Source organism: Kryptolebias marmoratus, linkage group LG5 (assembly GCF_001649575.2).
Source record: "Kryptolebias marmoratus isolate JLee-2015 linkage group LG5, ASM164957v2, whole genome shotgun sequence".
Classification (NCBI taxonomy): Eukaryota; Metazoa; Chordata; class Actinopteri; order Cyprinodontiformes; family Rivulidae; genus Kryptolebias; species Kryptolebias marmoratus.
In genome coordinates this window covers 2,367,771-2,385,647 of record NC_051434.1, presented here as the reverse complement: position 1 = coordinate 2,385,647, position 17,877 = coordinate 2,367,771, and the positions used below count along the sequence as shown (strand labels likewise).

The following is a 17,877-nucleotide window of genomic DNA, read 5'->3' as shown; positions in this document are numbered from 1 at the left end:
ATGGGTGGATGGATGGATGGATGGATGGATGGATGGATGGATGGGTGGATGGATGGGTGGATGATGGATTCATTACTGTTTTGTTGGTATTCGTGTTTCTTCCTCTCTTTTTTGATCTCATGTCAAATGAAATAAAACAGGTCTATTAAGAGGCAACAAAACTCATATTAGAGCAAAATATGAGCAAATTATCCAACAAACAGTTGAAGTACTGATTAAAACAGGTCAAGACTTAGTTCACGTTAAGTTGTGAGGTGTACACAGGATATGAAGCAGAAAGTTCTGATCTTAATTATGAGAACAAGCTGATAAAGAGTTATGTTCAAAATGTGATGACAAAACTCCTGCGAGTTTCCAGAGCAGCTTCTTCTAGAAATATATCAATTAAAAGCCAGTCTGAAGACAGAGCAGCCATTAATCATCCCTGAGATGACTCAGCAGAAACTACCTGCAGTTTAATGCCACCAAAGAGCTGAGAGTAATTAAAAAGCAATCAACCTCAGACGCTGCTCTCAGCAGTGAAGTGGATTAAACTTTCGAAGATGGACCTTTTGTCAAACTGAAAAAAGAGCAACAGAAGCAGAAGTGGTCAGAGGATCAGGGAGCTTTGTGAGTCGGCTGATTAGAGTCTAATTTTGGGTTATTATTTTTAACTTAACATTTCAGTAGCTCTAATTCAACAAAACAATCATTTAAACCAAGTTTAGGATAAAAACTTGACCCAGTATGCTGAGTCAAACTGATAATTGATTATAACAACCTCATAAAACTGAATTGTTTTTGTTCATCTTTGTGAAAGTACATAAGAATAAATTTCAGTGAAATGTTGGTGGGATGTTTGATTGTTCTTGGAATAATACTGAGAAATATCTTGACACTCTTGAGCCTTTTCATTTGAGAGATTTATATTTATATCCTTGTGCTTCATGTTTCTGTTGTGTCGGTGTGAAAAGGAAAATAAGTGTTGGCTGCAGAGGAGAACATCTATAAATATAATCCCAGGGATGTATACATAAATAATTCACTTTGGGATTTTTTATGACCTTTTTTGCTTCCTTTTCGTCCTTTTCTCCTCCACTCTGTTTTTCGCCTGCTTTCTTATTCCCACATGTTTTTCTCCTTATTTTCACCTCCTCCCTGTCTCTCCTCTTTTTCCTGCAGGGTCTTGAGGTGTCCAAACCAGGCTGCTACCAGACTCTCCCCTCTGAAAACATCCTGGAAATGAGCGACTCCGGAGTCGAGTTCAGCCACTCTGGTTTCCCACAGGACAGCGACACTGAGGCTGTGATGACCTACGCCTCCAACAAGCCCCTCCTGAACGCCGCCTCCCCACCAGCCGTGACAGAAGGAGCACACTCCGACAGCCTGGAAGCCACTGCGGTCCCCGATGGCGACCTCAGCGCCGTCCGGACCCCTGACTCTGTCATGAGTGCCAGCCCTGCCTCCCATCCCCGCTCGGCTGCATCTGCCACTCCTGATGGCAGCCTGCACGGTGCTGCATCGCCGGCGACCGGCTCCAGGGGCACCGCAGAGTCCGATTCAGCCAAGGCAGATGGTGGGTCGGAGGGTGGAGAAGGTGGTCAGAAAGATTAATCATCTCTGAGCTGCTGACAGGAAACACCAGGATGTATGTTTTCAGCACACATCTCCTTTAAACATCCATGTGGCAGGAATCTCTTTAACACCAAAACACAGAGAAGTCCTCAATCCCTGCATCTGAAACATCACAGACAAAATACAGAGGTTGGTGAAGATGTGGCCACGAAGAAAAGGCCATAAATCTGCACAATATAGTGTTAAATTCACTTTGCACAGAAAAAAAGCAAAAATACAACCTCTCTGTCTATCAAAACAACAAAGTAATCCTGTGCATATCAGTGCATGCATTTCATTTAAAAAGATTACAAGATCCAGAGGACAGTACAGACATTAGAGTAGTCTGCATGCAAACGTAAACAAGTAAATATTAGGAAACAAACAACACACTTAAACCATATCAAATGGTTGGAATTTCAAGGTACTCATTGAACATAAAAAGGATTTTCATAAACTGTATGTTTATTCCAGTAATTTTCCAGATATGTTGACATGCAGTTCTGAAATGTGTACCCGCGTTCAATGTAAACAAAGCTCATGGCTGAATCTGATGAAAACCATGTGGAAGCTGGAGTCACGTGACTGACCTACATTAGGCTGGCCATAGTCTGTGTAGATAAACAAATATGGCCGACAGGTTTAACATTTGACCTATTTTCAGTCACCTTCTTTAGGTAAACAAACGTACGTAAATGTTGGCATCTGGTCACAAATTTTGTTTACAGACTTTTATATTATGCACACATTAAACATCAATCAGTCATATTTGTTTCTTACTTAATGATTTTTATTATTTTATTTTTATTTTTTGCAATGAGTACCTTTAAATAAAAATCTAAACTAAAGAAAAAAAAAAAAAGAAAAGAAAATGATAAAGGTTTGAGGGTTTGACAGCCACAAACAAAAACAGCCAAAAGCGTCTCTCCTTCAGGGCGGATCTGTGTTTTTCCTCTGATGGCACTTTTCTCTGCACAGACACTGCAGTGATTGCATTTCAATCCCCCCCCACGCGCTCCGTTATTAACAGTACAAGCATGTCAGATAACATCCCACATCTCAAGTAAAACGCTTGTTTCAGCATTCATTCGTTGGGAAGAGCTACTTGAGGGGTTATTTCTCAGAAACCTGCCGGCTGAAACCGGATCAGTCAGACTGAGCAGCATCACCTTCCTGCTGCTTGTTTCCCTTTTTCATATATGAGGTGTCAAATCTGCCACATTTCAAGGCTTCGTCTGAGGAAACCTGTCAAAACGACCACTTCATCTCACTTACATGACTCATGAATGCCAGAAAAACACAAAAGTATCTCCATCTGTCCTTTCATGGAGTTATCTTTCATTCATTCAGAGGAAAATAACATTCAGAGAATCATTTGGAGCAGCTCTTGAGAACATAATTGGATTCCCGGACTTTTTGCAGGCGGACCGATTTACGGACACCGTTGAGTGATAAGAGAAGACAGAGATGGAAAAAGGGGGAGAACTATTCAGGGAACAGATAAATAAATGACTTGCATGATTCAAAGTTCTTATCTCAAAGCAAACATTCATTTCACAGAGCTCACATTACATTGCCGAACAAAATGAAGTGACTGGAAAGATGCAGTTTGATCGGAGTGGGATAAAGATGCAGACTTCAGCTTCAACAAGATAAGTTATCATCGATGTTTGTGTGTGAAGGAGAGAGGTAAATACAGAGATATTAGACTGCAAAAACATGAGTCACTTTGGGTGTTCATGCATGTTTTGAGCTTCAAATGAGTTTTTTCATCATAATCAGGTTATTCATCTTATTTAATCAATTATACTCAACAATAAGCAACAGTGCAATTACAAATATGCAATAAACTAATTACCAAATATCACCCATAAACTTCAATTATTTCAGTAAACTGGATATAAACATAAAAGTTTAAGAACAAATTTGTCTAATTGTTTATTTATAACTGTTGCTGAACAAACCTTCAACATCCCACCTATTAATAAACTAAGTTTAATTATTAACTACAGACACAATTTACAACAATAACATGACACCCCCTAAAACATGTAAATGACTGTAAATTAGCTGCATGCACACACAAATGTCCATTGTGTAGTTCATATTAACCTGAATAATTTAAACGAAGAATGTTTGTGTTTAACCTTCCTTCTTGTGTTAACTCTGGTGCTTTGCTGTGATGGAGTGAAGCCCCAGGATATAATCGATGTGGTTATGATTGGCAGGACTCTGAAAACACTGCAGACATGAATAAACAGTAGCCTTTCCCAGTGTGATAGTCAATGAAAAGGAGATCAGATCAAAACACAACAACTCTAAAAAGGTTTAATCTTTTTACACAACCTGATGCTCGTATCTGTGGTGCTCAAAAGACTACAGAGGCCACTAGTGATGATGTCACTAATGAAAGGATTTATCTCCCCGAGCTGCAACTGTTGGTGACTACTTGACGAGAAGTTGGTGACTAGTAAAGGGCTGTTGGTGACTGTTAACAACTGTTGGTGACTAGTTGGTGGTTGTTGACAACTGCTGGTGACTAGCTAGCGATATTAGTGACTGTTGGGGAATAGTTGATAATTAGTTGGAAACTGTTGGTGAGAACTTGGTGACTACTTAAGGGCTGTTGGTGACTCTTGGTGAGAAGTTGGTGACTAGTTAAGGGCTGTTGGTGACTGTTAACACCTGTTGGTGACTAGCTAGTGACTGGTGGATATTTGTGACTGTTGGGGAATAGTTGGTGGTTGTTGGTGACTGTTGGCAACTGTTGGTGAGAAGTTGGTGACTAGTTATGGGCTGTTGGTGAAATGTTGGTGACTAGTTATGGGCTGTTGGTGAAATGTTGGTGACTAGTTAAGGGCTGTTGGTGAAATGTTGGTGACTAGTTAAGGGCTGTTGGTGAGAAGTTGGTGACTAGTTAAGGGCTGTTGGTGACTGTTAACACCTGTTGGTGAGAAGGTAGTGGTTAGTCGGTGGTTGTTGGTGACTGTTAACACCTGTTGGTGACTAGCTAGCAACTGTTGGATATTACTGACTGTTGGGGAATAGTTGGTGACTAGTTGGCCGCTGTAATAGTAAAGAAAGTTTTGCTTACAGTCACAGTTTTTCCTCTTCTGGTGTTGTGCTGAAAAAGGCGCCCTTGTTGCAGGAAGCACATTGACACAAAGATGTCAGCAACAACCCTGTTCTTTCCACAGACGTGCCTCCTTTTTTTAATCACCTCTCCGTGGCTGATGCAAATTATTTAAACAATTGTCCTAATTAATCATCTCCCTGATCAATCAGCCTGCTTTTAGTTTCCATCTAAATGTCAGGGGAAACCACTGAATTACCAGTAGTTAATGCTGCAGGTTTGTCTATTTATAGGAGCTCTAAATCACTGTGGGTGTTGACACTTGGGATAATCCTGTTTTTGTGAGAGAAAATCGGGGTAATTCTGTGGTAATTTAGCAATTACTGATATACAAGTTAAAACAGTGGGAGAAAATTAAAAATAATTTTAAAAAGTCACTGATTTAATTGGATCAATCTCTTGACATCCTAACAACTGCTTTTGACTAATTAGTTCTCCTTCCTTGCTGTGAACGAAGCTAATTCAGGTCACAGGGAGCTCATTTCCGCCTCAGAGAGCAAGACATTTCACGCTGCCGAGGAAACTTCTTCCAATTACATTCTCTCCTCCTCACAGACAGCCTGAGAGCTGCTCTTTTTCAGGAAGCATCGATTACATCTCCTGACATCCAGCGGCTGTAACAAGGCTCTGGTGTCCCAACAGTCCCGTTTCTACATCAGTGTTACTGTTACCATCGATATCTGTTAGCAGAAAGGCTACCTCACGCTGTAAGACGGTTTCCAAAAGCAGCCACACAAGCATCTCGATTCCAAACGAAGAAAAAGCACAAAATCTAGCCTGCGATTTCTTTCAAACGTGCACAAGGTTCAAGTTTTTAATTATAATGGGTAAAAAATAAGAAGCAGCTATTATAAATAAACTACAATACAGTGAACTGCAAAAAATTAATAACTTTCGTTGTATTCAGGAATATAAAAGTCTTGAAGCATTGTGTGTAAAATGATGTTCATATCCTACTCAAATATGATTGAATTATTCATTTTATGGCTGTTTTATTAGAAAGATGCTCATAACTGATGCAGAGAAAATCATACATTGAAAGGTAACAATAAAGCACCCAGAACTGAATCTGTTCTTTGTGTAAATATCAGGTTGACTTAATGAAGCTCTGATTTAGTTGAGAAATAGACGGTCTGTTGATTTTTAATAAAACCTGATGCAGTATTATTAAAAAGGCACTGAAACATCACAAACACCCACATGTCGGAAAGATTAATCTGATGTTTCCCATCCAAACACAAACCTACTGTTAGTCATCCATTCTCACTGATGTAAATATGAAGATGTGTTATATGCATGTGAATAATGTTATAATACTTACAGTATATGTTTCTTACTACAAGGCTTATGCAAGATTTTTTACTATAAACTGCTGCATCGATCCTTAAACTATAGAGCCACAGTGAAATGTTTTGCCTTCAGCTGAAAAATCTCTCATGTTTACATGTTTGAGTGTCAAAGAGTGAAATCCTTCCAATAAAGTTTTACTCCAGCAGGTTGTTTCTGCAGGTGGGAATGTTTCAGTCTTGAGCCTCAGGGCCCGGCAGAACGAGGAAAATCTGGAATCAGTTGCAGAAATCCAACATGTGAAGACAAATAAAACACTTACAGTTCTGTCGATATCTAAAAACTTGAGGAAACAAGTTCTCAGATTCATTTTATCTACATTTTGGTTCTCGTTAAACACAAACCCAGATCACAGTAAAGCTAGAATATTTCATGCAGATGCATATTTTTTACACCATTTAGCTATTTGTTCTTGTCTCCTTTATGTCATCATTATTTTACATTCGGTCTGAAACCTAAACCTAAACCAAACACAGTTATTGCAGAACAGTGGTGGTTCTGCTGGGTGGCACAGAGTAACAGATGTCACTGGAAAAACCATCTTCTCACCCCTGTTGCCACTTTATTTATAGGCTGGTATATTTTTGAACATGTTGCACAATGTTTATAAGTCAAAGACATCTCCACAGAGCTTTAATCTCAGTTGTATCTCACAGAATTTAGAATTTACACCATCTCTCTTGGTTTTACCCACCAACAAACCTGAAGATTTCACCAGGAGATGGTTTCAAGAACTCCCAACCATCAAAGTGTTAATATAACTGTTGAAAAACAACAGATTTTGAGTCTTCCTGACAAACAATCAATTCAACTCATATCCATAGACAAATAACCTGAATGCATGAGTTTAAAGGTTTACCACCGTAATGAAAAAAATCTGTAGTTCTGCCACTGTTGCTTAAACTTAACCAAACAGAAGAGAATTTTCTCTTTATTATTCTATAAATGTGTATTTGAGTTGCAGCTCATGAGAGCAAATTTACACATTAGGAAAGGTTTTTTATAATCTCTGCTCGGTTTCAGGTGTGTTTTTCCATCTTGACTTTTTAAAGAAGCTGTTTTCATTCCTAAACATGGAAAGCTTCCTGCTTTCACAAACAAAAATCTTCTTTTCTGAAGTGAAGATGAGACATTTAATCCCGAACAGAACGGCAGCTTCTCGTTCTGAGGCCACTTTGATGCTTTGTGGGGTGAAAGGACACGCTTGTCCTGAAATAATGATGCTCTATAAGTTCAGGCAGTCGCAGCTGATGGAAGCTTTATGAAAGGATTTCACTTCTTGCTCTGATGTTTTCTGTTTTGTTCCACATGTGAGCCTCCGTTGTGAAAGCTTCTCCGAGCAGGAGTACTGATCCACGAGCGAGAGCTTTAATAAAAATAATCTTTCACTCCTGATTTTCTGAAACTCAAAAGAAGATCACGACAAACCGTGAGTCAGTGTCTGCAGCGAGGCTGTTTGATCATAACAGGAAATCAACTTTAATTTAAAACATCAGCCACACTTTCTGACTCATTTATTTTTAATTCAATCAAGTTGAAACCAAAAGCTGCTTTGATTCTTGACAGATAATTGGAGGAAGTCAAAGTGAGCTGCTTGTCTTTGAGACAGAGGTCTCATTCTGATGAAATCGGTTAAAGTAATTATATTTTCAGAATAATGAACAGAGGAAGCAGCACTCCTGCTCCGAGCTGCTCCTGTGAGGAACGGAAAACATCTTTTTGCCTGAAACTTGTTTTGTAGTCACCGTCACGCTCCCAGCACCTGAGAATGTTTTTATACAAAAAGAAAATGTATTTGTGAAATTATTTTGATATAATTTGTGTATTTGAACCAACTGATGTCATCTTAATGTTAACAACCTTGTTTAAACAAAGATTTCAGCGTCAGAACTTTTTGTATCATCACATTTCGCACCAGAAACTGCTCCAGCTCTGATATTCTACCCTGACTCTGCTGATCCGAACAGTTAGAGCAGCATGCCGACTTGTAGATTGTTTGTGGGACAGCAGGACTGATAGCAAATAATGATGAAATAAAAAGCACTTTTCTGTACAGCTGGCCTCCTGATTTCATCCCGATATCTGGTTTCTCATCATCCTGCTGGGGACAAAAATCACATTTCACAGCTGGGAGGAAAGCTTTTATGTTTCATTTCACAGATAAATCAGAAAACCATAAAACAAGCTGTTTTCTTCTTTTCATTGTGCAGAATGAAATGAATACTTGTTGAATCTTGAGTCAGCATTCACACTGTGGTTGTTTTTGCAATGAAACTACATTCATTCATCGGAACAGTCATCTCATTCATGAGATAGGTGCTGGGGTTTGTAACTATTATACTTTTTGAAAGATTTAACTTTATTTACAAATATCTTCCCTGTAGAAATACATTGATTACTTTTAAATTCCTTTAAAAACATTGTTCTCTTTGAAATCTGCTGCAGCAAACTGCTTGTTTTTAGTGATGATTAAAACCTGACCTTATTTCACCTGACTTTTTAAGTAAAAAGTTTTACTCTTTCTGTTCTATTTCTTAGTTGGAGATGGGAAACAACCCCTTATCTAAAACCCATCTCTAACTAAAAGTTTATCTAGTTAAAATATAAATTAGTTTAAAAAATAATTTAATCATATTTAACGTTAAACCAGTCCTGCCAGTTGGTTCCGAGCCTCTAACCGGATGTCAACAGTCTAAAAATAAGACCCGGATCCAGTCTCGCACCGAACCGGTCCTTCTGCTCCCGCGAAAGCCGCCCTGACTCTCAGCCAATCAGAGCGCAGCAGGAAGTGACGCAGGTTCTAGCGCACGGAAGCCCCGGCAGTGGCGCGCCAAATTTCAAAGGACTTCCTCCTGGGAGGAAGAAAGGGGAGCTGCTCGGAAAGCAGGCGAACAACGGCGATAAAATACCGTCTGAAAAGTCCCCCTCGGCCGGAGTTGGGGTCAGAAATCCTGCGTGCGGACAGCAGACGGACTTATTTCCGAGGATTTGTCCGCCGGAAGTGGGAGAGCAGCTGTTATTGTTGTGAGTTCTGACTTCATTCCGCCCAACACGAACTAAGAACGACCTGATAATCGCAGCAGGAGGAAACTCCTCCGAGCTGAGGGTTTTACTTCAGCTCTGAGCCGTCTGAACGGCCTCTAAAGCGTTTAATACTCAAATAAAGCTACAGATGTTAAATTTACTTCAGATAAAGTTAGTTTCTGAGGATTATTTTGACTTCTTTGTGTCCTGATGATCCCATGGTTTGGCAGCTGACGCACAATGCGCACCACAGCCACCTGAAATGTAATTTACTGCACTTATTTAGACATACTTGTGCTTCTGCTTTCATTTTTATGACAGTACAGCTCATTTAAATCCTTGAAATCCGCTTTTATGGCCCCTGAAGTGTCAGATAACAAAGTAGTTGTTTATTTAGGATTAAACTAAATGTACTTATTGCAAACTATGAAAGCAAACATAAAAAAACATTATCCTGAAAAGTGGCGCAGTTTGAAACAGTTTACTGTAGTTTTTTAGATGTATTAGTATGCAATTCTGAAATGCAGGTCTGCACTCAGTGTAAACAAAGCATTTCCAGCTACATACTTACAAATACATTCAAATTATTGGTTCTTCTGTGGACGTCGTCATTGATGACCTATTTTCGGTTACTTTGGTTGTTTCAGGAGGTAAACAAACACGTTGTAGTTCGCAGTTAATGACACATTAAACATGAAGAAGGTTATCCTGAACAATATTAAATGGTGCAGTTTGTAGGAGTTTACTCTAGTTTTCCAGATATATTGATATTCAATCCTCATCTGCCTACTTTATTTACAGATCACTCACTGATATGAGAAAACAGTTTGTGGGTTTTGTTTTTTACTTCATGAATTTTTATTTGATGGGTCTTTGTGGCATTGCAATGAGTGCCTTTAATAATAGATATGAAGCTAAATCCTTGTTGTTTTCTTGCAGATCAGACGGCTGTTCCGCCCCTGGCTGAAGTCTTATTCCCTCAAACTCACACAGATTGGCTCCCTTAACGTCTTATTTTAAACCCGAAAATATTAAATGACAGAACTAAAAGTCTCAGCTGCCAGCAGGTTTGGCTTTCCACAGCTGTAATTTTTACTGCTCCTTTTTGCATTAGCTGCTCTGAAACACACCTGCTGTCCACATCACAGCTGCTCTTTGTGTTTGAACTCGTGGCTTTATCGTCTCCACTCTGCAGGGGATTGAATCTGTTTGAGTCAGGGCTCATTTCCACTCTTATACAGTGCTCCAAATCCTTATTATGCATTCATATATGCGCAGCAGCTCCCCATACTAATGCAAACACCTGTTGCTCCACCTGCCTGTGACCTTCACACTCACAGCTCTTACTTTTAGAGTCTAACAGTTTGGCTTTATGTTGGCTGTCTGCTCTTCCAGTTCAGTTTCTCTTCTTTAGCTCAGAGTTGCGGCGAACAATGGGTCTCAGCCTGCTGTAACGCAGGGCCTGTCGTAGATCCACGGTGGCCTCGAGGTCCAGGGGGGGCCAGACAATCAGGGGGGTTCAGCCATGCTGTCCGGGGAGCAGCCGTGCTTCCAGCTGCTTCGGTTCGGCTCGTCCACGGGCGACTCGGCGCGGGATCTGTACACGTTCCGGCCGGCCCAGAGCCGCTCGGTGTTCCGTTTGGGTCGAGCGGCAGAGCTGTGCGACGTCACGCTGGACTCTGCGGCGGTGTCCCGGATCCACGCCGAGCTGTACACCGAGAGGAAGGCGAGCGGAGGGGATGAAGACGAGGAGGAGGAGGAGGAGGAGGAGCAGCAGGAGGAGAGCTGGCAGGTCCACATAAAAGACAGGAGCAGTCATGGTGAGAGAGGGGGCGGTGCCACTAAACACACCTTCAGACACTTTCAAGATGAGACATGCTCACACACACACACACACACACACACACACACACACACCCTTTAGAGTCACTCTGAAAGAGAAGAGGGGAAAACACACCCACCCAGGAAATATAAAAAAACAACATTTTACTCACTTACACACCACAGACGGAGATGAAATCACTGCCATGAGCACTCCAAACTAAAGTTTTTGTTTAGGAAAACTTTAGAAGCTTACTTGAAGGAATGCATATCACCCGCCGCCTTCCATGCCAGAGCTGCCGCCATCTTGGTTAAACCTGAAAAATTACATCAGGCTCAGGAAGTGTGATCTGTTACTGCTTGAAGTATGTCTGATAAATGACTCATCTGCGACCACACTTTAGCTCAACATCTGTACAACTGAATGAGTTTTAGACCTTTTGGGGTTTTCTAAGGTTGATTAACTGTGGCAGCCATCTTGGCTTGGATTGTTCAGCCAACTCTTACTTTCTGAGAATTTCCTTTAAATGTGTGCAGTGATACAGACAAACAAACAAACATCCCTCAGCCTTCGATGGCAGGGGAGAAAGATATTTTAATGTTGTGGCCGTTAAATAAACACCTTTGTGTTCATATTAATGTAGGTGCATACAGACACATCTCTTATACATCTGTGTGCTGCTTGTTTTATTTTTCAGTCTCAGGTTTCTGTAAAAATAAAAAAGGTGAAAACTGATGAGATTAAGAGTGAAATTTTGGCCTTAAACCCGATGGATCGTGACAGACGAGCTCTGAATCTGAACCACGTCCTTATTGCCTAATTTTTGGTAATTTCACAGTCTGTTTCCCAGGTTTCCCATTTTTTGCTGTTGGACTCGTGTTTCTGTATTCCTCCTGTGTTTTTCGTGCTGTCGTGGCCGTTTGATTGTCTTGTAGCCTTCCAGCTTTTCAATTCTGGTTCCATTTCACAAACTCTTCCTCGCCGTGTTTCAAGCTGTAAACAGATTGATGACTTTATTTTCAGGGTTCTCCTTGCTTGATTATTTTGTTCTTGTTTGTCAGACGCTGGGATATTAAAACTCAGAGCCTCTGTGGCCTCAGGTGACATAAAACTGCTGCTTATTGACTTTTCCTCCACTTCTGTCTCAGTTTAAAACCCTAAAAGTCTGAAAACCTTTTATTTTTGCGCAGAAACCGTTCCTCACCTCTGCTCTGGTGTTTTCAGGCACGTGGCTCAACGACGTGCGCCTGCAGCCGGGCGTCCTGTGGGAGCTCTCAGATGGCGACACGCTGACCTTCGGAGGCCAGTCGGCTCCAGGGAGCCCAGAGTCCTACTTCCTCTTCCAGAAGGTCAAAGTTCGCCCGTTGGACTTTGATGCCATCACCATTCCAAAGGTAAGAAGGAGTCAGGCGAGACTCACAGCAACTTTACTTTCATGCTTTAACTTTGTTTTTAATGACAGAAATTAAGATATAAAAACCACATTAATGCTTTTATTTTGAAAAAGAAATCACTTTAAGTAGAGAAATGGCATTTATTGTGAAACTATAGAGTGAATGCTGCTTAGCTAAAAGTTAATATTAGCAGAACAGTAGCTAAAGCTAAAATTGATTAAAAAAGAGCTAAAAATAGCAGAGTAGAAAGTTACAAAAACCAAAAGTAATATCTGTAATGTCCTGAACGAGCTGAAGGCTTTAATATATGAATGTTTTGCTGAAGTTGTTTCAGACTAAAAATCAGACAAACTATAAACAGGAAATCAAAAGTGTGAGTGTTGACTCTGCAATGCAACAAGTTCTTCCTACACCTGTGCAGGTAGTGGCTGTGCTGAATAATATGTGCCTTTATCGTGTTTTCCAGGCGGGGACCTTTTCCTCTGACCTGAAGAACCGGATCAGGACCAACTTGGACCGTAAAGCAGCCACCAACCTGGACCATTCCAAGATGTCCATCAAGCGGGCCACGGTCATCCTCAACTCCATCGGCAGCCTGAGTAAGATGAAGGGCAGCGCCTGGACCTTTCAGAGGAGCCACAGCCACGAGGGGACCGTCTCCGACCCCGGAACCACCTCCTCTTCCTCGCCTGTGAACTTCACCTCGCTGCTCCCTTCCTCCGCGCCTCCGTCGCTGTCCTCCGCAGCCTCGGCGCCGTCCACGAAGCCCCTGCAGGCCGCCTCCAGGAGCAGGAGGAAGTCTGCGCACACGGTGCTGCTGGAGGACGACAGCTCAGACGAGCCCAGAGGGCGAGGAGGTAAAGAGCAGCTCACTTCAAAGCTTGGTTTTAGTTGTTAAATAAGAAAGGTCCAAGAAAAGATCCAAGAAAAAGCTTTTTGTTTACGTTTTAATGGTGGCCTTGAAGACTCAACGTGCTGCAGCTAATTGAGCTAATCAAAAAACAAATAAGCACATTGTCATCACAGATACTGTAAATCCACATCATACATGCTAATGAACAACAGCACAAACAAATTAGGAAAACACCTTCATCAAACTGACAACATGCTGCAGGAGCAACACATGCAAATTAAAAGTGATGAAAAACTAGAAGAGATCCTTCTGGTTCATCAGTTTGCTCTCTTTATTATTAACAGGCAGCCTCTTTAGTTGCAGCTTTGGTTTTAGTTGCGGTACATTGAGCGTTAAAACTTAAAGCTCCAAGAAGCAAAAAAAAAAAGAACAAATTATGCAGAAGTAGTTGAACAGCAATGACGTACAGGAAACCAACAGTGTGAAAGATGAATAAATGTTGGGATAAGTTGTGTAGCAGTCGATGTGTTTAAGTTCAGACTGATTCTGACTGAAAACTGGAGTCTGGTTGTGATTTCTGCTCCTGTTAAAGGTACATTTCTGTTTGTTTTCCAGCTCTGGTTGGAGTTGTAGAGGACGGACAGAGAGCGCGGCCGAAGAAGAGGCGGAGGCTCTACAGGTCCGAGTCCGAAGGGTTCAGCTCCCCTCCTCCTCCTCCTCTGCAGCCGAAGCTCCACAGCGACATCCGCAGGCCGCTGGAGGCCAAGCCCTTCCCTGTCGGGATCCGCACCATCGGCAGCTTCCACGGCGCCATGACCAACAGCCAGCTGAACCCGCAGCTCCTCCAGGCCTCCTTCACCAACATGGTTCCTCACAAACAGGAAGTGGAGACCACCCACCGGGTCAAAACGGTGCTGCACGGCAACATCACCACCTTCCGCCAACAGAAACCCGCTGGTGTTTCTCCGATGGCGCAGAGAGGCAGGCGGAGGGCCAACAGCACGCCAGTGTTCTCCCCCCTGGTGGTGGGAGGAGAGAACTACAGCCTGGCGTCGCCCACAGTGAGGGTCCGAACGGACGAGAGAGGACGGGTCCAGTTCAACCGGTTCCATCATCCCACAGCGTAAGATGTTTGGAAAGAATCTGAGTCAAAATAGATCCATTAAAAAAAACACAACAAACATTTTTAGAAATGGTGCCGTGTTTACAAAGATATGTGTAAAAGTGGCAATAAGAAGATGTTTCCATGTGGACAAGGCCTAAATGATGGAACCATCTAAAACAGTGGACCCTGAGGATTTAATCAGCAGCTTCTTTTTACTCTTTTTGATAGTTTGAGATCAAACATTTTATCATTTAACAAGATAAAATGGCATCATGTGATTGTTTAAAATGTGAAGACAAAGTGACACTCTGAGATGTTTAACTTTTTAACTTTTTGTGTTCGGTTTTCCTGAATCTCACCTTCTGTTTTTTCCTCTTTCCTCCTGAAAGTAAACGACGAGGTCGGCCCAGGAAGCACCCTCCCCCTCCCCGGCCCTCCCTGCCCTCTCCATCCTCCTCCTCTTCCTCCTCCACCTCCTCAGCCTCCTCCTCCTCCGGCTCCTCCTCGTCGTCTTCAGACGATGAGGACGAGGACGAGGTGGCGGCCGTTGGGGGGATGGAGCCGTGCGCGGCCCCGCGGTGCCGGCTGCCCCAGCAGGACACGGTGCAGTGGATCCAGTGCGACGTGTGCGACGCCTGGTACCACATAGACTGTCTGCATGTGGACCGGAAGAAGCTCCTGAAGGACCCCAATGCTGACTTCCACTGCGGCTGTCGCTGAACGCCTCATTTAGGCTTTTATACTCCATAAATGTTCTTTTTAGTCATAAAGAGGAAAAACCGGATTAAATAAAAGCACAGAGTTTGATTAATCTGTGAAGCAGCTGCAGGACAGAAGAACTTCCTCTGATGGACTCGGCTGTTTCCTAAACCTCAGTCCATCTCAGTCTTCAGAGGCAAACTGTAATGAAATGTCTCCGCCTGGATTTCATTACAGCTTTGACTGCCTGGAGAGGTGAGATCAGGACTGCGAAACCTGATGAAATCTTAAAAATGTCTTTTCACTGCTGACCGCGGAGCTGCGTTCAGGAAGATTAATGAAATGTTTCCAAACAGGATAAAGTTCCCCGCTGCCCTGAGCGGTTAATCTCAAACCGCCTTTGCTTACCGCCCCGGCGACGGTCTGACTCCTGTTTGTTGCAGGAGTCTGAGGCTTCCAGGCAAATAAAGGCAGAGAAATGTGTCAGCAGCCTGTTGTGCTCTCAGGATGATAATCAAACGTTTGAAAGCACTTCTGCAGGAGCAGCTGCAGGATTTTGGGAGGATTTATTTTTTAATAAAATGTACGGCTGCAGCCGGTTAGAGACGACTCGTTTCACAGGAAATATCAGTTCTTGATCAAAAAGTTTCATCTGGATGAATCTTGATGCCACAGATGGTTTAAAAATCCTCTTTTCAGGTCGGGTTCCACCTTTTAAGAAACTCTTCACACTACTGAATCTTTTATTCTGGCTACACCTATATGTACACAAATCTTAACAAAATCTGCTCTGATTCTCTCTTTTTTTTTTTAAATCTTATTTTCAAATTTCTCCTCTGCTGAGCTATTTGGGACAACAGTTTATTTTTTTAAATCCTGCACTATTTTGTAAACATTTTATCAACTCTTTGTTAAAGCTTTTCAGAGAATTTACCTCTAACTTTTGAAATAAGATTTAAAAATGTAGGAGAAAATGTTGGAATGAAAACTAATGTGCAAAAACTTGAAGCAGGGGTGGGAAATCCTGGTCCTCAGGGCCACCGTCCTGCATGTTTTCCTTGTTTCTCTGCTCCAACGCACCTGATTCAGTGATTAAATCACCTCTTCATGTTCTGCAGAAGCCTGTTAATCACCCATTGATTTAAATCAGGTGTGTTGGAGCAGAGAAACAAGGAAAACCTGCAGGATGGAGGCCCTCCAGGACCAGGACTGGACATCCCTGACTTAAAGGAAAAAATAATACCTAGTTCCTACAAAGTAGGGACGTTGTGTTAAATGTTAACGGAAACAGAAGGCAAAGATTTGATTCAATGATCTCATAAATCCATATTTTATTTTGAACGTATCAAATGTTTAAACTAAGAAACTGCAGAATTTGTTAGAAAAAATAAATAAAACGGGGAGCAACACATCTCTTTAAAAGATGTTCCACGTCCCATCTTAACTTCTGACAGATTCAGCCTCTAAAATATTCTTTTTATCCCCAATCCTCTGACTGACCTGTTGCTAATTAACCTAATTAGTTACTAAATGCTCCTGCAGCTGGTTATTTGGACCACTCACTTTTACAGCCTTTAGTTGGCCCTGTTCCAAAATGACCACATTTTTATTTATGAAGAGGATCTTCATTTAAACATTTGATATGTTTACGATGTTTCATCGAGAATAAAATATGCTAATTATTGCATTCTGTTCACACAACGAGCCAATCATTCCCAGAACTGAGGTAAATCCTGCAACAATTTAAAAACTTTCAGCAACTTGTTGGAGTTTTTCAGATAATTTACCTCCTACTTTGGAAGGAGTTGGAAAAAGATTTTTGGGCAATAATTTAAAGGAAAAAATATATATATATTTTTGCATTTGTGAGTGATAGAGTGGACTTCAACATTTTACACTTATTAAGACCAGGTTCCCAGTTCACTCAAACTACATTTAATCATTTTTTGACTTCATTGAGCCTAAAGCTCTGTGTTCATCACTGAAAACTTCACCTAATAATTCAGGCTGGAAACCCTTTAAATAACTGGTTTAGTTCAGTGGATTGATTAAAAAATCCACCATTAGCAGCTCGAAGGCCCCAGTTTGACTGAAAACTTAAACAGCAATAAAAATGTTTTTAAATGAGCTGAAATTAAATTATCCTGCTGCTGGCAAACAATTATAAATCAGTTATATACCAATTAACACAATGACCTCATAATATAAACCGATTTGTAAATGAAAGCTTGTTTTTCACGTTGATTTGATTTGAATGCTTCTTCTGTTCATTTGCAGCTTAATTCTTCAGAAGCTATTGTTGCTTGTCATCTTTTTCTTGGATTTGACATATAAAGATATTTAAATGTGTCTTTGCTAATCTTCACTCATTTTTTGGTCATAGTCTTCACCTGTTTCCCAGCTTTCGTGTTGCAAACCACACAGTTCTTCCAAATAAGCTTTTGCCCTCAAACCAAGTAGCAGATGTGTTAAAACGAGAAGCTGGTGAGAGTGTCACTTTTTAATTGCTGAGAAGTCGAACCAGCGATGACGACGACGACCGCAGGAACCACAAACACAAACCCTGTGTGACACGAAGTTTTAACGAGATATTATTCAGAGTAAATAAATTCAAATAAACCTCAGCAGGTGTTCAGACTGATTCTCCTCTTTGGATTGGCTGGAAGTTTTAAGCTAATTAAAATTAATACCTTTTCCTCACTGGCTTAGGGCCATTAGGCCCATGGCTAGGGTTAGGGTCTCCTCAGGGTTGATGGGGTTAGGGCCGTTTGGCCCTGGGCTAGGGTTAGGGTCTCCTCAGGGTTGAAGGGGTTAGGGTCTCCACAGGGTTGAAGGGGTTAGGGCCTTTTGGCCCTGGGCTAGGGTTAGGGTCTCCACAGAGTTGATGGGGTTAGGGCCTTTTGGCCC

At 41.6% G+C, this 17,877-nt stretch overlaps 2 protein-coding genes across 4 annotated transcripts in view; both read left to right on the top strand.

Moving 5' to 3' along the window:
• LOC108242656 overlaps nucleotides 1-8,465 on the top strand; it is a 29,882-nt gene extending 21,417 nt beyond the window's left edge. The window contains exon 10 of the mRNA XM_017427624.3: nucleotides 1,162-8,465. Coding sequence (XP_017283113.1) covers nucleotides 1,162-1,593 — 432 coding nt within the window. The 3' untranslated portion in view covers nucleotides 1,594-8,465. The remainder of the gene's footprint in view (nucleotides 1-1,161) is intronic.
• A 473-nt stretch (nucleotides 8,466-8,938) lies between these two features.
• tcf19l (transcription factor 19 (SC1), like) lies at nucleotides 8,939-17,460 on the top strand. Of its 3 annotated transcripts, none has more exons than XM_025008415.2 (6): nucleotides 8,939-9,097; nucleotides 10,042-10,917; nucleotides 12,144-12,313; nucleotides 12,780-13,170; nucleotides 13,782-14,289; nucleotides 14,661-17,459. In XM_025008415.2, exons 2-6 carry the CDS (start codon nucleotides 10,623-10,625, stop codon nucleotides 14,989-14,991), a joined length of 1,695 nt encoding a protein of 564 aa, XP_024864183.1. In that variant the 5' UTR covers nucleotides 8,939-9,097; nucleotides 10,042-10,622; the 3' UTR covers nucleotides 14,992-17,459. The 3 variants fall into 3 exon arrangements, with proteins under 3 accessions (XP_024864183.1, XP_017283101.1, XP_037831638.1); XM_017427612.3 differs by having other exon boundaries at nucleotides 10,037-10,917; XM_037975710.1 differs by lacking the exon at nucleotides 8,939-9,097 and having other exon boundaries at nucleotides 10,569-10,917; nucleotides 14,661-17,460.
• Nucleotides 17,461-17,877: the final 417 nt, after the last annotated feature.